General features: G+C 41.5%; 1 protein-coding gene across 1 annotated transcript in view; it reads right to left on the reverse strand.

Annotated features, from left to right (window-relative positions):
* Positions 1-4668: 4668 nt before the first annotated feature.
* Positions 4669-22121, reverse strand: part of LOC149153400 (Ubiquitin-like superfamily protein) — a 90590-nt gene continuing 73137 nt past the window's right edge. The window contains exons 9-10 of the mRNA XM_089441294.1: positions 5384-5641; positions 4669-5291 (exon numbers count right to left, since the gene is read on the reverse strand). Of these exons, the coding sequence (XP_089297420.1) occupies positions 5050-5291; positions 5384-5641 (500 nt within the window). The 3' untranslated portion in view covers positions 4669-5049. The remainder of the gene's footprint in view (positions 5292-5383; positions 5642-22121) is intronic.

The following is a 22121-nucleotide window of genomic DNA, read 5'->3' on the forward strand; positions in this document are numbered from 1 at the left end:
CGACAGAATATCGGAAGGGCTTCGAGCAGTAAGCGGTTTCAACCGAGTCCCGCCCGATGCCACACAAGGGGTGCCACGCATCTGGCGAAAGAGAGAGAAAACCGCTCACATCGGACGGGTAAACGTCATGTTACTTATCCGCCCGATATGGACGATGACCGTTGGATCTGGAGGCTCCAGATCAACAGCGGAGATGTGTTCCAATGGGTGACCGGATTTGACGAGGTAAACAGGCAGAGTTGTATAAGATTTGAAGTCCGAGGTGGACGATGCGTTGGCAGAAGGTCATGTTTCGTAGGCATTCTTGGAGTTAACGGATTAAACGGTCGTTTCGAAAACATCCAAGAGAACTGACACTCAATTTGTTACGAAATAGGTGGCCACCTCCCTGTGAGGCGTTATACAATGATGATTACGCAGAACAAAGGGATTTAGACGGACAAAGACAGGGAAACTGGAAAGTCGGGAAGCGGAAACGAACAGTCAGAAAGCAGATTGGCTTTAAAGCCACAAACTGACAGAGAGAGAAGCGAGTTAGTTAGACGCAAAAAGCTAAGAGCAGAGAGAGAAGAAGCCGAGTTGACCTACAGAAGTAAAGGCAGCATCGAGCCAGAGTTAAAGACAGAGCCAGAGAGAGTCAGAGAGTCTGTGTACTCCAGAAAAGGCTTGAGAGGTTCAAGCGAACTCTTCTGTATATGCCTGTCATGTATGAGTCTCAGATTGGGCTCATACTACTGTGACCAATAGAGGTCGAGTATCAGTAAAGAGAGTCTGTGTACTCCAGAGACTTGGGGGATCCAAGTACAGTCTTGCTGATTTATATCTGTATGTGAGACTCAAATTGAGCTCACTGTTGTAAAAAATCTGCTTAGAAAACATAATAGAGAGGCCACCACTGAAGGCTGGACTAGGAGACGTAGCCCAGGAGTATTGGGTGAACTCCTTATTAAACTTGTTGTGTTTATATGTTTACCTATTATGTTTTCTCTAACTACTTCAGTGCCTGTGTATTTCACAATCTTATCGATCCGTTGCATAAAATAACATAGGCACATCCATGCACATGAGTCTATAATACCTTAATTGTTTGTCTTAGATCAATTCCAGATCAGGCAGAGTAATTTTAAACATAAAACTAATGACAAAACTTCAAAAAGTTCTGTGACATTGTCAAGCCAATTGCAAAATAGGAAAATATATCCATTCCATATTTTTCATACAAAAGTATGAAAATAAAACTTATACCACTGTGAAAATCAGACGAAGGATTCGTGAAAACATAAAGAACAAGGATTAAAGAGAAAAGCAAAGACAGTTCAATACCAATTGGCCATAAACTTAACATGGTAACAACCGAAAATGATTTCTCATTTGCCACTCGAAAATGGAAGTATGTCAAAATTTATGAATATTTAAAATGTAAAGGGAAACCACATATGGCAGTGTATTTGGAGTTTTATATTGACTAGCGAACTCTGCATCCCTTATATGTATATGTTGATTTGGGGTAGCATCAGATGTGCTCTAGCCACGAAAATTGGTGGAGAGGCTAAAGCACGTGAGATTTCCAATACCCAGAAATGGTTTGCGCAGATTCTAAACAGTTTGGAATATATTAAAATAATTAATATTTTTAATAGAGTCCCTAAGTCTAAACATAAGGAAAATAAAATATTAATGTGAATTAATATAAAAATGTGTTAGAAGGGTCCAAAAGTCATGGATCAAGCCAGAGTTAATTTTAGCCATTGATTAGGGACTTAATCTTGGCCGTTGAATTGTCAACGAGAAAATTATAAGAGGAGGCTTAAGGGTCACTTGGAGAACACACCGAATTGATCAAGAATTCGATTTTCTGGGGCAGGGCTTGCTGAGAAAATCGAGGGAGTGATCAGAGTTGCAGCTGAGGGGCAGTGAATATAGAAGCAGAGAGGCAGAGAGGGTATCAAGAGCATTAGCGCAGAAGCCGGGAGAGAGGGGCGCAAAGCCAGCTAGAGGCCACACAGAGCCAGTGAGGGCCCACGCAAAGGCAGCCAGGAGCTGCGCAGTGCTAGAGAAAGCCAACGTGGGTGACGCAGTGCCTCCAGAGGTTGACGCAAGGCGAGTTGAGGTGACGTTGGGCCAGAGAGGCTGACGCAGTCCCTAGAGGCAGATGTTGGAGATTTCGTGGGGCCAATTGGCGCTGAGAGTTATGAGATTGTTCATCCGGGGTTTTAGCCGGAATATCTGTCTCCGACTGAGAGGTACTACTGTCGAGATCATTCTCTGTTGGGTGAGCCAGTTTGGCACCCAGATTGTATTCTGAAACTGCTTAATAATAAAACCCTCAGATAGCTGCCCCAGTTTTCCCGCATTGGGTTTTTCCGGGGACATTAGTCCAAAAACAATCGTGTCACTTGTGTGCTTGTTTTTCCTTCAGTTGATGATCTGTAATGTGTTCAGCATGTACTTGTATTTATTTTCAGTGTTTACATGGTAAATAACTTGTTAATTAAACAGAACAAGTAGGCAAAAATAAATCAAAAAGTACATGAAGGGTTTCTAACAGTTAAACTTAGAAATTACCATTGTTTTACAAACCGGCCGTTTCGAAACCGAAACGGCCGAGTCGAACCGAGTTGAAGCCTTGAGGAGTGACCCGGTAGAAAAACCAGTCCGGGAGGCCGAGTCATGACTGACTCGGCCGAGTTATTGCATGACTCGGCCGAGTCAGTCATGACTCGGTCAACCCGGCCGTTTTGCACATCTACTCGACCGAGTCATTAAATTCAGCCAGTCACCCAAAGAAACAACGATTTTTCTATTTTTTTTTAACTTTTTAACATTTGGCTGATTGTTGGGGACTCCAAGGTGTTTTCTAAATTGGTTAAGTGCTATTTGGGGTCCATTCCCCTCTCCTAGTATTGATATGATGTTCAAATTTCATGGTAATGTTAAATTCTTAAAGTAAAAGTGACATTCTCCTTAATCTTCATTTTCATCCTTTTACTTAAATTTTTAACATTACCATGAAATGACTCAGGATGTTTAAGAGTGGTTCCAACCTCATTGGATTTCATATGGAGAAAGTAGAATTTTAGATTTCATTCAAAATCCAGCAGACTTATCATTTTTTCAGGGTTTTAGGATTGGAGGATTGCAATGTTTCCATTGAATTTTGTCATGTATTAGGGTATGGAACTCGTATTTAATCAAGAGCACCAATCCTCTGTGTACCTTGATGTTAGTGACATTGGTTGTTGAACTCCTCTGGGATTCGCTCTCAAACCTGGAGCTTCTGAAAATGTCGCTTCTGCTCCCGTTTTCGCTCTCGCTCCCCATTTCCGCTCCTGCTCCCAAGTAACACTGAGCTAGATGATGTTGGCAACTCTAGCAGTAGCCAGTACTGGTCATTGATGGGGCCCCTTGTCTGACTCTGATGATGATGATCCAGAGATTGGTCGAGATGATCTTGGCTCCTCTGGCAGTAGCTACTAGCCTCCTTGGTTATTTGTATTTTGTTTTGACTCTTGAGTCTTTGATCATGTATGACAGACTACAGTTGACTATGTATTTACTATTGCCATTGGGTACCACCGTACCATTTTGATATAATGGATTGGTTCATGAGCCTACTTTGATCATATGTTGTCTTCCATGTATATTATAATGTTGTGTGTTTGGAAACTTGAATGAAAATCTTTAAAATTATGTTTAAAATATTTAAAATTATGTTTTTTTATAAAAAAAAAAATATTTAATGTATTTTTTACAACGACCGAGTCATTGAAATCGAGCCGGCCGAGTCATTATCGAGTCGGACTCCGAGTCGGAGTCGATCCTCGGCCGAGTCCGAGTCCGAGTCCGAGTTGTAAAACATTGGAAATTACAACAGTATGTTCCTTTGTTAGAAAGCTGATCAGGACTTTCCTAGCAGATTGGATTGACCATCAAAATGCCAACCCTTCTAATAAAGGGGTTGGCAAGGATGGCACATATAAATACAAGCCAGAAACAACCCCTCACTACCATGGGTTGACCTTTTAGAACATTTCTTGCCTGAGCTCAAGACCATTCAGTCATGACAGAATAAGGATGTTCATACTCACATGAATCCAGAGTCAAAGTAGGGGGTGACAACCAGCACCCCTACCCCCTGGAAAAACGAAGCATAGGCTCACATCAAAACTTCATCACTCAGCTCCATTACTATCATTAAACCAAAGAAGCTTGACAATTTATGACAAGAACGCAACTCCTTCAGAATAGAAGAGTGCCACGTTAAACTAGGCTGAAATGAGTACAATGTCAAAAATCAGTAGTATAAGCTTAAAGACACTACTTGAATAGGTCATATTTTGAACAGTTAGTGCTTGGATACAGAGATATTTGGTTGTTAAAGGAAATGAACTGTGGCATCTTACTTAAATGTATGGAATTTTACTGTTATCGAACATGCAAATAAAACCAGAAAAAAAAAATGAAATAAAAAATGGCATCAAATCTAGTACAATACAAAGAACACTCCTCTTGGCCCTTTCCCACTCACTCTAAATCATGAATAAAAACAACAAAAGAAAATCGCAAAAACCCTTGGTAAAGCAGAACCAATAATTGTTATCATGGACAAAGATAAATCTGTAGAATAAGCACAGAGGACTTGTGGTAAGCCATATGAAGATCTTCCTCTGAATAACTTGGTCAATCCTTTATATACAAAACAGAAAAATATTTGCATTCTGGCCTTTGCTAAGGCATATTTTTATGAAAACTATTGAATAAACTCAAGCTACTAGAACTCCTAACTGAATTTATCATGCAATAGCATAATAAACAATGCAGGAGTTCAAAGTTATACAATCAAATGTTCTTCAACAGACAGACACTTCTAAAAACAAAAGTGATTAACATTCGTAATCATCTCTATAGCAAGCTATATCTTTTAAATTAAGTGAGAAACTAGAATGGCAACAACAATCTTGTCCATTCCTACTCAATCATTGAATACAATTTGAGGGAAATGATAACAAAGCATGATTAATTATTAAACAGAGTGAGACTTTATTAGATCTAATCTCTCTTATTGTCATCTCCACCATACTGAGTAGAGTTACCATTCCAAAAAGCATTTCGGTCACGAAATGACTCATCTTCGTCATGGTTTAGTGTATGTATATTACTTCCCCAGCCCTTTTTTTCCACCTTGCTACTGCCACTAGGCTTTTGATCTTTACCAGGAGTATTGGATCTTGACAGGTAGCTGCTATTTTGACTACCATCTTTAAATGTGCTCTGCAGAGATGGATTTGGACCTGTAGAAAAGATTTGGTTGCATCAAGAAGTTGCCAAGTGCATTACACTGCAGTAAAAACAACATAGAAATTCATAAGAGATAACAACTCACCATACTGCCATACAGAATCTCTTGACATGGAATCCTGATTTGTGGAAGTCCCACTAAAATAGGAGAATGGATTGAAGTATGACAATATTCTTGCAAAAAGTCCAGGACCAGCTTCTCTATTCTGCAAAGAGCTGGGAGATCCCATATTGTTGGCTTGAGATGATGAACGCCAAACAGGACTCCTCGCAGATTCAAAGGGCACAAGTATCATTGCTACCCTTGTACCTAAGTTAAGCTCTGAAAGCACTTTCCCCATATCTACAGAGAACCAGATTTTAAGTTTTCAGTAAGAAGATCCACAGAAAAGGACAAAGGCAAAAGAAATCATGCAGAAAATTTACCAATTTAACTAAAATTCAAATCCTTCCCTCTTAAAATGGAGTTATAGATAGAAAAACATGAGGTTTAAAACCGACAGTTCCCAGAGACTCAAAGCAACAAGACTCAGCAAGACAGCAGAATGTTATATGCTGACCCAAAATCAACTCAAGGATGGGCAGTAAGCATAGGCTTCCCTTTCAAACATATTGTTCAAGTTCTATCAAAACTTGCAGATTTTTTAGACACGTTCAACTCTTTTTGCAGTTCTGATATTATTGGTAGTAAAAACTAGTAGGGAAATACATTAAAGAAGAAATACAAGCCCAAGCAGTTGTTACACAGAAGAGAACCAATATATGGGAAAAGGACTTTTACTGCTGCACAGAGAGAACAGAAGCAATAACAACATCAGTTTGTTGCATCCTTGGGAATTTAATTTGTATGTACTTAATATAATCCATTCCCCATTTCCTTCCTTCTTCTATGCTATGCAAATATTGCAGAAAAAAGGAGAAAACATACAATGCTGTTGGCGTGGCAAACCAATCTCAAATTACTAAGTTTCCATTCTTGTTTGACCAGTCCATGAGAGAGGAATACAAGGAACATGCTATTATTAGGATAGAATTAGGGTACCTCTCAATGAAACGAATAGATGATAACTAGGAAAGGCAGGTGACAGAAACCTTCTAAGATCCAAGCTCAGTGCAAGTAAAACCCATTTTTCTACCTGGAATAGTTCATGTTGCAAAGAACTTGACATCATCTGCACTCATATAACCTTTTCAACCATATTTAATTCTAACATGTTGAAATATGTAACTAGGTTCGATCTTCATAATATGTAATGTACTCTTGATTTTTGTAAAAGGAAAAGAAAAATATTATTATTATTTTCTTATAGCATAGGTTTCATGCTCAAGGACAATTTATTTTAGGTCAAAGCACCCATTGGGTGCTTCTAGGTTTTTTCATAGAGTCTAGAAGTCAAAGAGTCAATGTTATATGTAAGAGACCCCATTGGGCATCTTGTAACATGTCAAAAGAATTATTTTTTGAGTCAAAAGTGTCAAATTACCCCTCCAAGACCAAGTCGGCCTAATTAGAACAATTCGTACTCCTATAAGAGACCATTCAACCTCATTTGAACATACACTCATGCACTCATCAAGGAAGCGAAGGACAAGAAGAAAAAAGGCAAGCGAAGGACTAGAAGGAAGAAGAAAGTCAAAATTTCTGAATTTTTAACTCTCTCTCACACACATGCGAAGAAAGGCTAGGGTTTCTGCAGCATCAAGGCCAAAGTTTTCAAGTTGCAAGGGAAGGGTCAAAATTGGTAGAAGAGAAGTCGATTTGGTCACCTACAAATCCTAGAAGAGGAAGCAACCCAAGCGAAGGGAGGAAGCCTTAGAAGCCCTAAATTCTCCCACACGTGCGAAAATTGTGGTTGTTGCAGGGGCCAAAAAATTCAGACCTGCAATGAGGGCCGAAATCTGAAGCTAGGGGTCAAAGTTCTGAAATTGGAAGAGATTTGACTTGGTTTGACTTTGCAAGAAGCAGCACATCCTCCAGAAGGTTTGACTTGGTCTTGGAAGGGTCTTGGTCTTGGTCTAGAGGTCTTGGAATTTGTCATTTGAAGAATCTATAAGAAGAGAAGAGATTTTTGTGGGTTTTCCTCTCTATGAGAGGTTTTGGCCCTGGCTAGCAACCTACATCTTGTGTCCTTGTGTACTATTGATCTTCATTTTTTGGTAGTTGTTTGATGATAAGAACAACATAATAATAAGAGAAGAAGTTAACAATCAAGAAAAGTAAAAGAACATCACAAGTAGTTATCAAGTCTAAGAGAAATCACTTCAACTGTAGCCCTATTAATTTCTCAACATGGTATCAAAGCTAAAGTTGACAAAGGGCATGATGAAGATCACTACATCCTTGAAGCAGTTCTCCATGATGACAACACTCAAGCAAGGCATCAAAGTAGTTTGGGATCTCTTATTATCTATCAAGAATTACATGAACAGGATCTCCTCTACAAAGAACAATGGATTATTCTCAACACTTACAGGTACTTTTGAAGATGACAACATATGGGTAATTAACAGTGGAGCTTCTACACATATGACGGGTGAACATGGACAACTAAAGACTCTATCAAAAGGAATATCTTCTCATTCAGTTGAGCTTGGAGACAAGAAGAACTATGCAGTCAAAGGAATTGGATCAACCATGTTGCAGCTGGAAGATGGAGGAAACATACATCTCAACAACATACTATATGTCCCAAGTTTGAAGAAAATTTACTTTCTATTTCTTGTTTAGAAGATAAAGGGGATAGAATTGCTTTTGTAAATGGAAAAGTTATGGTATGGAGTAAGGGTTCTAGCATTGATAATGCAAAAATCATTGGGATTCATGAGGGAAGGCTCTACAAATTACTTACACCTCTCTCTCAAGCCCTAGTTCACCTTGAAATCAATCCATGTGAACTTTGGCATAGAAGGTTTGGATGCCTTCATTACAAAATCTTACCATCTTGGCATCCCTAAGTTGAAGGAAGAGCATGAAGGAATTTGCAAGGGATGTGCACTAGGTAAAAATGTAAAGAAACCCTTTGGAAGCAGTGCTTCAAGATCTAAAGAAATCTTGGATCTCATTCACTTTGATGTTTGTGGTCCTATGGCTACAAAATCTCTTGGAGGTCATCTATACTATGTGACTTTCATTGATGACCACTCAAGAAAGACTTGGATTTATTTACTTAAGTCCAAGGATGAAGTATTTGATAAATTTCAAGAATTCAAAGTAGAAGTGGAGAATCTTATAGAAAGGAAGATAAAAGTGCTAAGATTTGACAATGGAGGGGATACACATCAAAAGAACTCATAGCTTTCTGTAAGGAGGCTGGAATTAAGAGGGAGTTGATAGTTCCATATAATCCAAAACAAAATGGAGTAGTAGAAAGGAAGAATCGTACAATTGAAGAATGCATTAGAGCTATGTTACATGATCAAGACTTACCTCAATTCTTGTGGGGTGAAGCATCCAAAACAACAGTCTATATTCAAAATCGAAGTCCTCATAAGATACTTGACAACATGACTCCTGAAGAAGCATTTACTGGAAGAAAACCTAGTGTAGATCATCTTCAAATATTTGGCTGCCCTATCTACATTCACATTCCAAAAGATAAAAGGAAGAAATTGGATCCTACAAGCATGAAGGGCATATTTGTTGGCTATAGTACCTCGTCAAAGGCATATAGGATCTACATCAAGGAAGGTCACTGAATTGAAGTAAGTAGAGATGTGATTTTTGATGAAAACATTGCCTACAAGAAGTCTAAAGATCTCCCTATTGATTCTAATGATGAAGAACTACCTATATTTGAAGAATGTCCAAGGGAAGAAGAAGATACTATATCTAATCATGAAGAAGAAGGTCCCAGTGAACCTGTGCAGCAAGTCATAATCCCTGAAACTCGTAAGAGACCCACTTGGTTAACATCAACTCTTCAAGAAGCAGCGGGACATGTCGCAGCTAGAAGAACATTCAGGGAAAGTAAAAAGCCTAAAAGTTATTCAGGGTACTAACTGAAGCAAAACCATCCGCATTTGAAGTTGTCAAGCATCAAGAATGGAAAGATGTCGTGAAAGAAGAATATCAGTCTATAATGAAAAATATAGTTTGGGAAATCATTCCTAAGCCTAATGACAAATCAGTTGTAACTTCCAAATGGTTCTACACGATTAAGCATGCAGCAGATGGAAGCATTGATAAGTACAAAGCAAGGTTTATGGCTAGGGGTTTCTCTCAACAAGAAGGCATCGATTATGAAGAAACATTTGCACCTACAGCAAGATACACAACTATAAGATCGTTGGTCTCCTTGGCAGCAACTATGGGATGGAACATCCATCAAATGGATGTGAAGACAACTTTCTTGAATGGCACCATTGATGAAGAAGTATATATTGAACAACCCTTGGGATTCAAAGTACATAATAGAGAAACTCATGTCTGCAGACTAAAGAAGGAACTTTATGGCCTCAAGCAAGCCCCAAGGGCTTGGTATGCTAGCATGGATATGCTTTGATGTAGATCCCACAAAGAATGGGATTTTCAAAGAGTTCTGCAGATCCAAATCTTTATATCAAAGTAGTGAAGGGTGAACCAATGATCATTCTTCTATATGTGGATGACCTTCTCATAACAGGTGTGGAAAGTCGTATACAAGAATGCAAGAAACAATTGGCAGCAGAATTCGATATGAAGGATCTAGGGCTTATGCACTATTACTTGGGGTTGGAAGTTTGGAAAAAACCTGGTGAAGTATATCTAGGTCAAGGAAAGTATGTAATTAAGATGCTACAAAGGTTTGGCATGATGGATAGCAAACCAATGACAACTCCCATGGTCACAAATTTGAAGAGGTTGAGAAGTTCAAAATCAAGCCCTGTGGATCCTACAAGTTATAGACAATTGGTTGGCTCTCTGATGTATCTTGTGAACACACATCCAAATATTTGTTTTGCAGTGAATATTCTCAGTCAATTTCAGATGGAGCCTAGACATGACCATTGGATAGCAGCCAAGCATATATTGAGATATCTGTGAGGGACAATACATTACTGCCTAAAGTATGATGGAAAGAATAATATCCAATTAATGGGATAAATTGATTTAGATTGAGGAGGCAGTGAGTTAGATGGAAGAAGCACTACCGAAGGATGTTTTAGCTTGGGATCCTCTATGATCTCATGGATGAGTACAAAGCAAGAATCGATTGCATTGAGTAGTGTTGAAGTTCAATACATTGCAGCATGTGAAGTTAGTAGAGAAGTTCTCTGGTTGAGGAAGTTGTTATCCGATTTGTTTGAAGGACCCTACAGTTATACAATGTGACAACACCAGTTGCATAAGGTTGTCTAAAGACCCCATATTCCAAGCAACGACCAAGAACATAAACAACAAGTATCATTACATCCGAAAATCGATGCAATATGGGGTGGTGTAGCTACAATATATCTCCACCGATGAGCAGGTTGTTGATATTTTGACAAAATCTTTTCCTAATAAGAAGCTTGTGTATTTGAGAAACAAGCTTGGATTGGTTGATATCTCCTCCCTAGTTGAGAGGGAAAGATAGACACATCGTTCTTGTCTTCACATTATGAAGAAAGAATGGCGGATTGGGTAAGCATCTGATTTTCGATACTCTTTGAGGATGAGGCAATGTTAAATTATGGTATGTTCTATGCTTAGAGCAGTTTACTTCAATTCTTCTTATTAGCCACTGATTAGCAATCACATATACATAAAGTAAAGTGCAGATAGAACATTAAACGATCGACAAAAAACAAGCCAAGACAAGAGACACAAGATGTGGTGGCTAGCCAGGGACAAACCCCAATGCGGGGAAACCCTTTGATCAAATCTTCTTTCATCTTCAATAGTTCAGCAGAGAGAAATAGTACAAAATCAGAATTCTGTAATTTTATATCAATAGGAGCAAACCCTAAATCAGCAAAGTCAAACTTAGTCAAATGAGATGAAATTGACCTCCAATATGTTTGGTCAATTTCCCAGTTATCTAGTCCTCGAATAGCCTGAAGAAGCAGCCCATAAATAGCCCCAAAAACACAGTCAAACTGCGTTGATTGAAGTCAACCTGCTGCCCCAAACTAGGGCAGTCAACGTTGGTCAAACCAGAGGTCAGATTGCCTCGGTTTGCATGCCAAAATCTGTGGCCTGCCTAGGAGAGGCAGCCACACCAAAACCGCACTCTTCTAAGGTCAACGCTTGGTCAACGCTGGTCAAAGAGACCTTCTGCAGCCCCAGTCAAACTCGGTCAACGCAGTCAACTATTTCTGCGTCCTTTTTCCTGCGTCCTCTTACTTCCCACGTGAGAGAGATCCTCTTCCTTGTGTGTACCCAATATGCAAGGAGAGAGAGAAGAATGTGAGAGATGAGATGAGTTGAAAATGAATCAACCTCACTTGTATTTATATGATTTGCTGGGCATGTCCGCCACACATTTAGCTGCTAGCCGACCTTGACAATTTGTCAAGTAAATACAAATAAATTCATATCTCCATAAATACTTATCAGAATCGGATGATCTTTAGATCAATCCTACACCTCTCGGCAAGAGGAACCTAGGAAAAATATCAACTGCCATAAATAGGATGACCCACATGGAGTTTGGACCTAGTTGCCAATTTTAACACTCCCTCTCAACTAGGGAGAACTCCATCTGCTAATCCGTTTGACCGTCAATACTATCCCTGCCATCAAATGTACAGCCTTGCACTGCTTGGCTCTGCTCTGCTCTACTGAACTATAAAGAAGAAGAAATTATCGAAGATGTATCATACCATCCTCCACTGACCCGAAGTCAGTCTCAAAGTGTGTCATACCACTCTCACTGATCCCAGATCAATGGAGGTCATCCTAGCATAGGGAGTATGGTAGGTACAACGATGTGTCCATCGATAGTACTACTAATGGTCCCTAACCCCATTTCCCTACTCATTAATCAGATGAGAGGTACTTCCCATGAGTCCCAGACTGCATGGGTAGGATGCCTCGACAGGGGAACTAATCATCCTGTCCAATAGTCGTCATAGGAGAACTAATCATCCTGTCCACAGTCGCCACGGGAGAACTAATCATCCTGGCCCACAGGAGAACTAATCATCCTGTCCCACAGTCGCCACGGGGTGTCACAGGGGAAGGTTGAACCTTTCACCTTGTACATAGCACACCACCAGGGGATGGTGAGTCGCCCTGTGGTCACATGTCGCTCCAAGAAGTACCCCGCGCCCCCCTGGAGCTCCCAGAGCTCAATATATGCATCATACACGACCCTCATAAGAGGGTCTCTCAACGACACCAAGTTGTTCTCGGAAAGTCAAGAATTTGACCTTTCCCAAGGGCTTCGTCAAAATGTCGGCAACCTGTTCATTTGTACCGATATGTTGGAGCCTTATTGCTCCTTGCTGTACCATATCCCGGATATAGTGGTACCTGATATCGATGTGCTTGGAGCGATCATGAAATACGGGATTCTCTGATAAACGAATCTCGCTCTGGTTGTCACACAGGATCACGGTAGTATCCAATGTGAATCCAAACAACTCACTGAAGAGCTTCCGCAACCAGACTGCCTCACAAGAGGCCATACTAGCAGCAATGTATTCTGCCTCGGCAGTGCTCAAAGCCACCGACTTCTACTTCCTGCTCATCCAGGATATCGAGGCAAATCCCAAAGAGAAACAACACCCGGAAGTGCTCTTTCGGTCCACCACACTGCTTGCCCAATCAGCATCGGTATATCCATGTAGTCTCACATCTCCGGCAGTGTATCTCAAACCATGTGTGATTGTGCCACGAAGATATCTCAATAGATTCTTGGCACCAATCCAATGTGTGTGGTGAGGCTCAACCATATGCTAACTCAACGTGTTGACTGCAAAACATATATCCGGACGGGAGTTCACCAAGAACATCAATGCTCCGATGAGTTAACGATACTCGGTAGCATTTTGTAAAACAGGTTCGGCAACACTACCGCTTAACTTCTTGAAGTCAAGCTCCATCAGGGTAGTCACGGGCTTGCAATCCACCATACCGAACCTCTCCAATATCTTCACCACATATTTTCCTTGAGATAGGAAAATCTCCCCTGGTTTCTGCCAGACTTTCAGTCCTAGGAAATAGTGCATCAGTCCTAGGTCCTTCATCTCAAACTCAGAAGCCAACTCCCTCTTACATTTGTGAATGAGAGGGTCTACACCTATTAGAAAGAGGTCGTCAACGTACAGCACCAGTATGAGAGGTTTGTCATCTTCAACCTTAAAGTAAAGGTTAGGGTCGGCTTCACTCCTAGTGAATCCCAGCGTCATCAGGTAGCTACCGATCCTCTCATACCACGCTCGGGGTGCCTGCTTCAGCCCATAGAGGGCTTTCTTCAACCTGCACACATGAGATTCCTAATCATGAATCTCAAATCCTTCGAGTTGTTCCACATAGACTTCCTCTTTGATCGAACCATGCAATAACACGGTCTTGACATCCATCTGATGTAGGTTCCATCCTTGCGAAGCAGCAAGGGCTATGATCGAGCGGATGGTGATCTATCAGGCAGCAGGTGCAAATATCTCGTCATAGTCTATACCTTCCTTCTGAGTGAAGCCACGAGCGACAAAACGAGCCTTATACTTTTCAGCACTTCCATCAACTGCATGCTTTATCTTGCAAAGCCATTTGAAAGTGACAATTGCTTTGTCCTAGAGTCTAGGGACCACATCCCAGACATCGTTTTTCATGATGGACTCATATTCCTCAGTCATAGCATCCTTCCATACTTGATGCTTGATAGCTTCTGCGAACAATGAAGGCTCATTTTGAATGATCGTGCTCATGATGGTCAAGTATCCCTGATACCTGGCCGGATTCTTACTTTCCCGGAAAGTCCCTCTGGGTGCAATGTGTCCTTCAGCATCACCAAGTGTCCCCCTAAGCCATGAAGGCCTCTTCCTAGAAGAGAAAGGTTCTTGTGGAGGGGGATCAATAGGATCCATAGGTTCTTCCATATCGGGCATTGTCTCATCTTCCTTTTCCTTCGGTTCCCTGCTGTCAACTTCTTTACATCCCCTTTGAGTAGGAAGATTGTCAACTTTGCTAAGAGCCATATCTTCGTCAAAGGTGACATCAAGGCTAATCTCGATTTCCCTTTGACCAGCCACATAGATTAGCCCTTAGTATTTTCACTATAGCCCACGAAGATTCCTTTCTTTCCAGAGGCACCCAATTTATTCCTTTTCTCTTCGGCACATGAAAATATATAGGACTTCCAAAAATTCTAAAATGAGATACGTCAGGTTTCTTACTGGTGAACATCTCTTCGGGAGTCTTGGAACCCAATGCTTGATGAGGGCTCGGTTTTGCACATATACGGCGGTATTCGCAGCTTCGGCCCATAGAAACTTTGGAAGTCTTTGATCATGGAGCATAGCACGGACAGCGTCCACAATTGTACGATTCTTCCTTTCCAACACACCATTCTACTCAGGAGTATATGCTGTTGTAGTCTCCCTCTTAATGCCAGCCTCTTTGCAAAAGTCATGAAACTCATTGGATTCATACTCAGTCCCATTATCAGTCCTTAAGATCTTGATCTTTTTTTCGGTTTGATTCTCGATCAAGGTTTTGAAGTGACGAAACCAAGAGAACACTTCATCCTTCTTTCTCAAGAAGTATATCCAAGTCTTGCAAGAATAATCATCTGTAAAAGTGAGGTAATATAAATATCCTCCCAAGGAGTTCACAGGCATCATACCAGATATGTCTAAGTGAACCAACTGCAATATATCGGAGGTCTTGCTTTGGCTTGAGGAGAATGGTCCCCTTTTGAGCTTTCCTTCGGCACATCCCGGACATACACCTTCTTGCTCTACTCTGAAATCGGGCATCCCTGTCACCATTTGTGTTGCGTTGGGTAGAGCTTTATAATGAAGGTGAGCAAACCTCCGATGCCATAGTTCGGACTAAAGAGATGTGTCACAAGACATGACACCCAGCGGACTTCCTCCGACCTGATATAATAAATCAACTCGAAACCCAAGAGTGAAAGCTTCTTTAAAATTCTTTTTCCATACACGTACCTTGCCATCAATGAAGGTCACCTTGTAGCCTTTGTCTTCCATTGCCAAAATGGACACCAGGTTCTTTTTGAGATCAGGTACATATAGGACTTCTTGCAAATGAATTGTATTACCCTAATTCAATTGAAGAGTAACATTCCCAATGCCTTTCACGAGATATTTTGCGTTGTTCCCGAGAACAATTTCCAGGTTGGTCTCCTTCTCTATCAGATTAGAGAGAGCTTCTTTGTAACTAGTGAAGTGCCTTGATGCACCACTATGGTATGTTCTTTTATCTTCAATAGTTCAACAGAGAGAAATAGTACAAAATCGGAATTCTGTAATTTTATATCAGTAGCAGCAAACCCTAAATCAGCAAAGTCAAACTTAGTCAAACAAGATGAAATTGACCTCCAATATGCTTGGTCAATTTCCCGGTTATCTAGTCCTCGATCAGCCTAAAGAAGCAGCCCATAAACAACCCCAAAAACATAGTCAAATTGTAGTTGACTGAAGTCAACCTGCTGCCCCAAATTAGGGTAGTCAACGCTGGTCAAACCAGAGGTCAGATTGCCTCGGTTTGCGTGCCAAAATCTGCGGCCTACCTAGGAGAGGCAACCACACTAAAACCTTACTCTTCTAAGGTCAACGCTTGGTCAATGCTAGTCAAAGAGACCTTCTGCAGCCCCGGTCAAACTCGGTCAACGCAACCAACTATTTCTGCATCCTTTTTCTTGCATCCTCCTTCACCCTGCATCCTCTTACTTCCCACGTGAGAGAGATCCTCTTCCTTATGTGTACCCAATATGTAAGGAGAGAGAGAAGAATGTGAGAGATGAGATGAGTTGAAAATGAATCAACCTCACTTGTATTTATATGATTTGCTGGGCATGTGTGCCACACATTTCGCTGTTGGTCGACCTTGACAATTTGTCAAGTAAATACAAATAAATTCATATCTCCATAAATACTTGTCGGAATTGGATGATCTTTAGATCAATCCTACACCTCTCGACAAAAGGAACGTAGGAAAAATATCAGTTTCCATAAATAGGATGACTCACATGGAGTTTGGCCCTAGTTGCCAATTTTAACAAGTAGGGCATCCAATAGGTAAGAGTAGTCAAAGTGGAAATTCCTCCAGGATGTGTTAATCCAAGACAAGAATGGTCCCAAAAGGAATTACCTTGTGAACATCCGAATGGGGTATGTGCCTTGAGAGACAATGATGATGGTGTCTATAAGTCATTGTCTCCCCAGCATTGTGCTCTAATCTTGTGAAGAGATAGAATCTTGTGAAGACATAGAGTTGTTAATCAAGGCCTTGCTCTATGACAATGTTGGTTGGTATGTTGAGATGCAATGATATAAGCTGAAAAGATAGCTTATGAGATGGCTTACCAATCTAACTCTTCTTATGAGATCTCTTCAGTATGAGAATGTCCTTGTACCATTATGAATACCTCCCTAGTTATGAGGGAGTGTTGAAATATGTAACTAGGTTTGGTCTTCATGATATGTAATGTACTCTTGATTTTTGTAAAAAGAAAAGAAAAATATTATTATTATTTTTTTATAGCATGTGTTTCATGCTCAATGTCAATTTATTTTAGGTCAAAGCACCCGTTGAGTGCTTCTAAGTTTTTTCATAGTCTAGAAGTCAAACAGTCATTGTCATATGTAAAAGACCCCATTGGGCATCTTGTAACATGTCAAAAGAATTATTTTTTGAGTCAAAAGTGTCAAATTACCCTTCCAAAACCAAGTCGTCCTGGCAGTGGAGAAGTCGGCCTAATTAGGGCAATTTGTACTTCTGGAAGGGCTATATATAAGAGACCATTCAACCTCATTTGAACACACACTCATTCACTCATCAAGGAAGCGAAAGACGAGAAGAAAGAAGGAAAGCAAAGGACTATTCAGAAAAAGAAAATTGAAATTTCTAAATTTTTCACTCTCTCTCTCTCATGTGGGAAGGAAGGCCAGGGTTTCTGCAGCATCAAGGCCGAAGTTTTCAAGTTGCAAGGGAAGGGTCGAAATTGGTAGAAGAGAAGTCGATTTGGTCACCTACAAGTCCTAGAAGAGGAAGTAGCACAAGTGTTAAAATTGGCAACTAGGTCCAAACTCCATGTGGGTCATCTTATTTATGGCAGCTGATATTTTTCTTGGACTCCTCCCATCGAGAGGTGTAGGATTGATCTAAAGATCATGCGATTCCGATAAGTATTCATGGGACTATGAATTTATTTGTGTTATAAGACAATTCGTCAAAGTCGGCCAGCAACCAAATAAACCCCACATGTACTCAACGTTTTAGTATAAAAGGAGATGACTTGAGAGTCATTTCACACACACTTCCATCTTGATTTCTCTCCACTTGTCTTGGGTTTTAGTGGAAGAGAAATCTAGGAGTGGAAGCCCTAGATGTTGGAGGAAAAGAGGTTGCCCTAACCGCAGTCCTAGCCCTAGCTTCTATGCATAACCTAGCCGCAGTCAAGAAGAAGAAATACGTTTCCCTAATCTAGAGGACGCAATCTAGTGAGAAGCCCTAACACTATCTAGGAGGACAGCCCTAATGTTGGTATCTACGCAGTCTAGAAGGATCTCTGTGTATGGGCCGCAATGAGGGACTGCTACAGCAGGCTTGTTGTAGGTGACAACATGGTGAGAAAGGGATGTTTGAGGGTAAGTTAAGGGTTGTTCCAAGTGCATGTTACAGGGCAGATTAGGCCAAGGAACAGCAAGTGTGGAGGCCGAGGAACAACAGGGCAGATTAGGTCGAGGAACAGCAAGTGTGGAGGCCGAGGAGCAGTGTGGCATTTCTGGAGGAGAAGCCAAGTTGTTGTAGGTACAACCGATCTGTTTTAGGGCTTCACAAGTGTTGTTTAAGGGCTCGATTGAAGGGCTCTAGGACCACAAAGCTTAAGGACAGATTGAGGTTGTTTTAGGGCAGTGTGGTGAAGGATTGGAGGGAGGCCAAAAGCTACAGCAGCTGATGTGTTAGGCCGTAGGCCATAGCCAACCACTAGGCTACTTCTTGGTGCTGCGTTTGAGGTTAAACAAAGCCAAAAGGAGTAGCGTAGGTGTGGAGGGTTATTCCCTTGGAGAACTGTAGTCTTTAGAAGGTTGTTTTGCTGATTTGTATGGAGGATAAGCGTTGTAGGGCGATGCCCTAACTAGTGATGCAATGCATGGGATAGCATGACTGTTAGGGACAGCAGTTACAGCAATACAACTAGGCAGCAGTGGCAAGCGATGCAGCAGCTATGACATGTGCTAGTAAATGGGACAGCAAAGGAATGCTAAGGCAAAGCATGAACAACATGGCAAGCATGGTCAACGTGGTGCAGCATGGCAAGCATGGACAGCATGGCAAGCATGGTGCAACATGACAAGCATGGACAGCATGGATAGCATGGATAGCAGTGGAAAGCATGGTGCTGCAAGCACATGACACATGGGACAGCAGTGCAGCATAAGGTGTAGCAGTATGATGTGTACAACATGATCATGAGGTCCAGCATTATGATGATGGGTGCAGCATGATGTAGCACGGTGAGGTGCAGCATGATGACAAGATGCAGCACAATGATAGGTGGAGTCACCTTGGAGAATCAGTGGAAGCAGCATGTCTTCAACTAATCTCATGTATCATCTTCTTAGAGATGATCTATGCTCTTATCTAGATAAGTCAAAGTGTTGACTTCTGTTGTAAACGTACTATCTCTCTCTCTCTCTCTGCTGAACTATTGAGGAACATATAAGAAGAATTGATCAAGGGTTTCCCCACATTGGGGTTTGTCCCTGGCTAGCGCCACATCTTGTGTCCTCTTGTCTTGGCTTGTCTTCTGCGATTTATGTTTATGTTCTATCTGCAGTTTACTTTAATGTTGATGTGATTGCTAATCTGGAAAAGATATTGAGCTAACTGTGAAAATTGATATAAATTGCTCTAAGCATAGAACATACCTAAAATTAACATGGTATCAGAGTTGAGGTGAAGAGCAATCACCGAAGACAGTTGGAAAAGGACAAAAGGATCAATGGATTCCTCATCCCTCTTCAAATTCACCAAGGGTGAAGTCGAAGCAAAGTATATTATCAGAATGGCGCAACGGAAGCTTCTGATGACCTACCTAAAGATCACTTCAATGGGAAGACCGGATCTAAGGGTGTAAGTAAAGGTCGATGCCTTGGTTGCAATAAGTTCGGCCATTATGCAAAGGAGTCTCTGAATGGCAGGAACACATCTCTTGATGAAGATAACAATCATTCCAGGGACATCTTCGATGATCGAAGGAATGACAGGTAATGCAGGTCATTCAGGAAACGGCCGACTCTTCAAAGAAAGCAAGGAACCCCGGGAATGAAGAATCAAATGTTTTTTTTCTGATAATATAAAGAAGCGTTATCTTGTATTGGCCCTCTCCTTCAAATTCTGTGGGAATCTAGCTTATTGATTGTAGTGCTTCAAGGCACTTCATCAGATAGAAGGGTGTTCTCTCTAATTTGGTAGAGATGGAAACAATCGTGAGATTATACTTGGAGACAATGCCACCTATCCCGGAAAGGGTGTAGGGAATGTTAACCCTCAAGTGAATAAGGGTAACTCGATTCATTTGCGAGAATCTCTTATGTACCTAATTGCAAGAAGAACCTAGTGTCCATTCCGGTAATGGAAGTCAAAGGTTTCATGGTGGCATTCATCGATGGAAAGGTACGTGTTTGAAAATAGAATTTCCAAAGATGCTTTTACTCATGGGTTCAGGGTTGGCAATTTGTATCAAGTTGCAGGATGGTCCATTGGGGATCATGTCAATTGACACATCTCATCTATAGCACCGGAGGTCTACTTATTATGGGGCCCTACCCGATGTGAGTCAGATGGTGACTCGGATGCCTAAATTCAAGAAGAGCATGAAGGTACATGTCCGAGACGTACCAAAGGAAAATCTTACAAGGGGACCATTCCCCTCATGTAGCAGGTCCACAAGTTTGGAACAACCCGAGGGGTTTGAGATTCATGAATCTCGTGTATGCAGGTGGAAGAAGTCCCTCTATGGCTTGAAGCAAAACACCCTGGGCATAGTATGAGAGGATTGATAGTTGTCTGATGAAGCTGAGATTTGCTAGGAGTGAAGCCGATCCAAACCATTGCTTGAAGGTTGTGGATGATAGACCTCTCATACCGACACCTTCTGAGGACAACCTTTGACAGGTGCAAACCCTCTCATTTGCAGAAGTAAGAGGGAGTTGGATTTCGGATTTGGAATGGTGAACTGCAAGCCCGTGACTACCTCAATGGAGCTCAACTTTCAGAAGTTAAGTGGTAGTGATGTCGAACCAGATTTTGGAAATGTCTCTAAGTTTCATAAACGCATTCACATTGATGTTCTTGGTGAACTTCCGTCCGGATATATGTTTTGCAGTTAGCATGATGAGCTCATATATGGTTGAGCCTCATTGGATTGGTGCCAAGAATCTTCTGAGATATCTTCGGGGCACTATCTCTCATGGATTGAGATACACTGCCGGAAATGTAAAGCTGTATGATTATTCGAATGTTGACTGGGCAGGCAGTGTGGAGGATCGCAAGAGCACTTCTGAGTGTTGGTTCTCTTTGGATTTTGCTTCGATATCCTGGATGAGCAGGAAGCAAAAGTCGGTTGCTATAAGCACCGGTGAGACCGAATACATAGCTACGAGTATGATCTTGTGTGAAGCTGCCTGGTTGTGGAAGCTCTTCAGTGAGCTGTTTGCACACATGATGGATACCACCATGATCTTCTGTGTCAACCAAAGGGGGATTCGACTATTGAGGAATCATGTATTCTATAATTGCTCCAACATATAGACATCAGATACTACCTTATTTGGGATATGGTATGTCGATGAGCAAGGAGGCTCCATCGCATTGAGACTGATGTACAGGTCATAAACATTCTATCAAAGCCCCGGGGAAAGGTCAGACTTTCCCGAACGACTTGGAGTCGTTGAAAGACCCTCTTATGAGGGTCCTGCATGACACATGCATTGAGCTATGGGAGCTCCGGGGGCCTTGGGGTACTTATTGGAGCAACAAGCGACCATAGGGCGACTCACCCTCCCCTAATGGCGCGCTGTGTAGAGGGTGAATGGCTCAACCTTCCCCTGTGATACCCCGTGGCGACTTAGGGACAAGACGAGTGGTTCTCCTGTCGAGGCATCCTACCCATGCAGTCTGGGACTCATGGGAAGTACCTCTGATCTGGCCAATGAGCAGGGAAATGGGGTTAGGGACCATAGTAGTACTATCAATGGAAGCATCATTGTATCTACCGTACTCCCTATGCTAGGATGACCTCCATTGATCTGGGATTAATGAAACTGATCTAGGATCAGTATGAGTGATTTGAGACATTCTCTTGTGATATTGATCTGGGATCAATAAAACTAACTTCGGGTCAGTAAGAGTGATATGACTCACTCTCTTGGAACTGATTTGGGATCAGTAAGAGTGGTATGACACACTCTCTTCATATGGAACTGACTTCAGGTCAGCAGAGAATGGTATGAGACATTCTCGATCAATTCTTCTTCTTCATGGTTCAGCAGAGTGCAGCAGAGCAGAGCAGAGTAGAGCAGAGCAGAGCAGTGCAAGGCACTGATGACAGAGATAGTACAGTCGGACAGATGGATCAGCAGATGGAGTTCTCCCTAGCTGAGAGGTAGTGTTAAAATTGGCAACTAGGGCCAAAAACTCCATCTAGGTCATCTTATTTATGGCAGCT

The sequence above is a fragment of the Pinus tabuliformis genome, chromosome 9 (assembly GCF_031772625.1).
Source record: "Pinus tabuliformis cultivar Carrire ecotype Pingquan chromosome 9, CPIR1, whole genome shotgun sequence".
NCBI lineage: Eukaryota > Viridiplantae > Streptophyta > Pinopsida > Pinales > Pinaceae > Pinus > Pinus tabuliformis.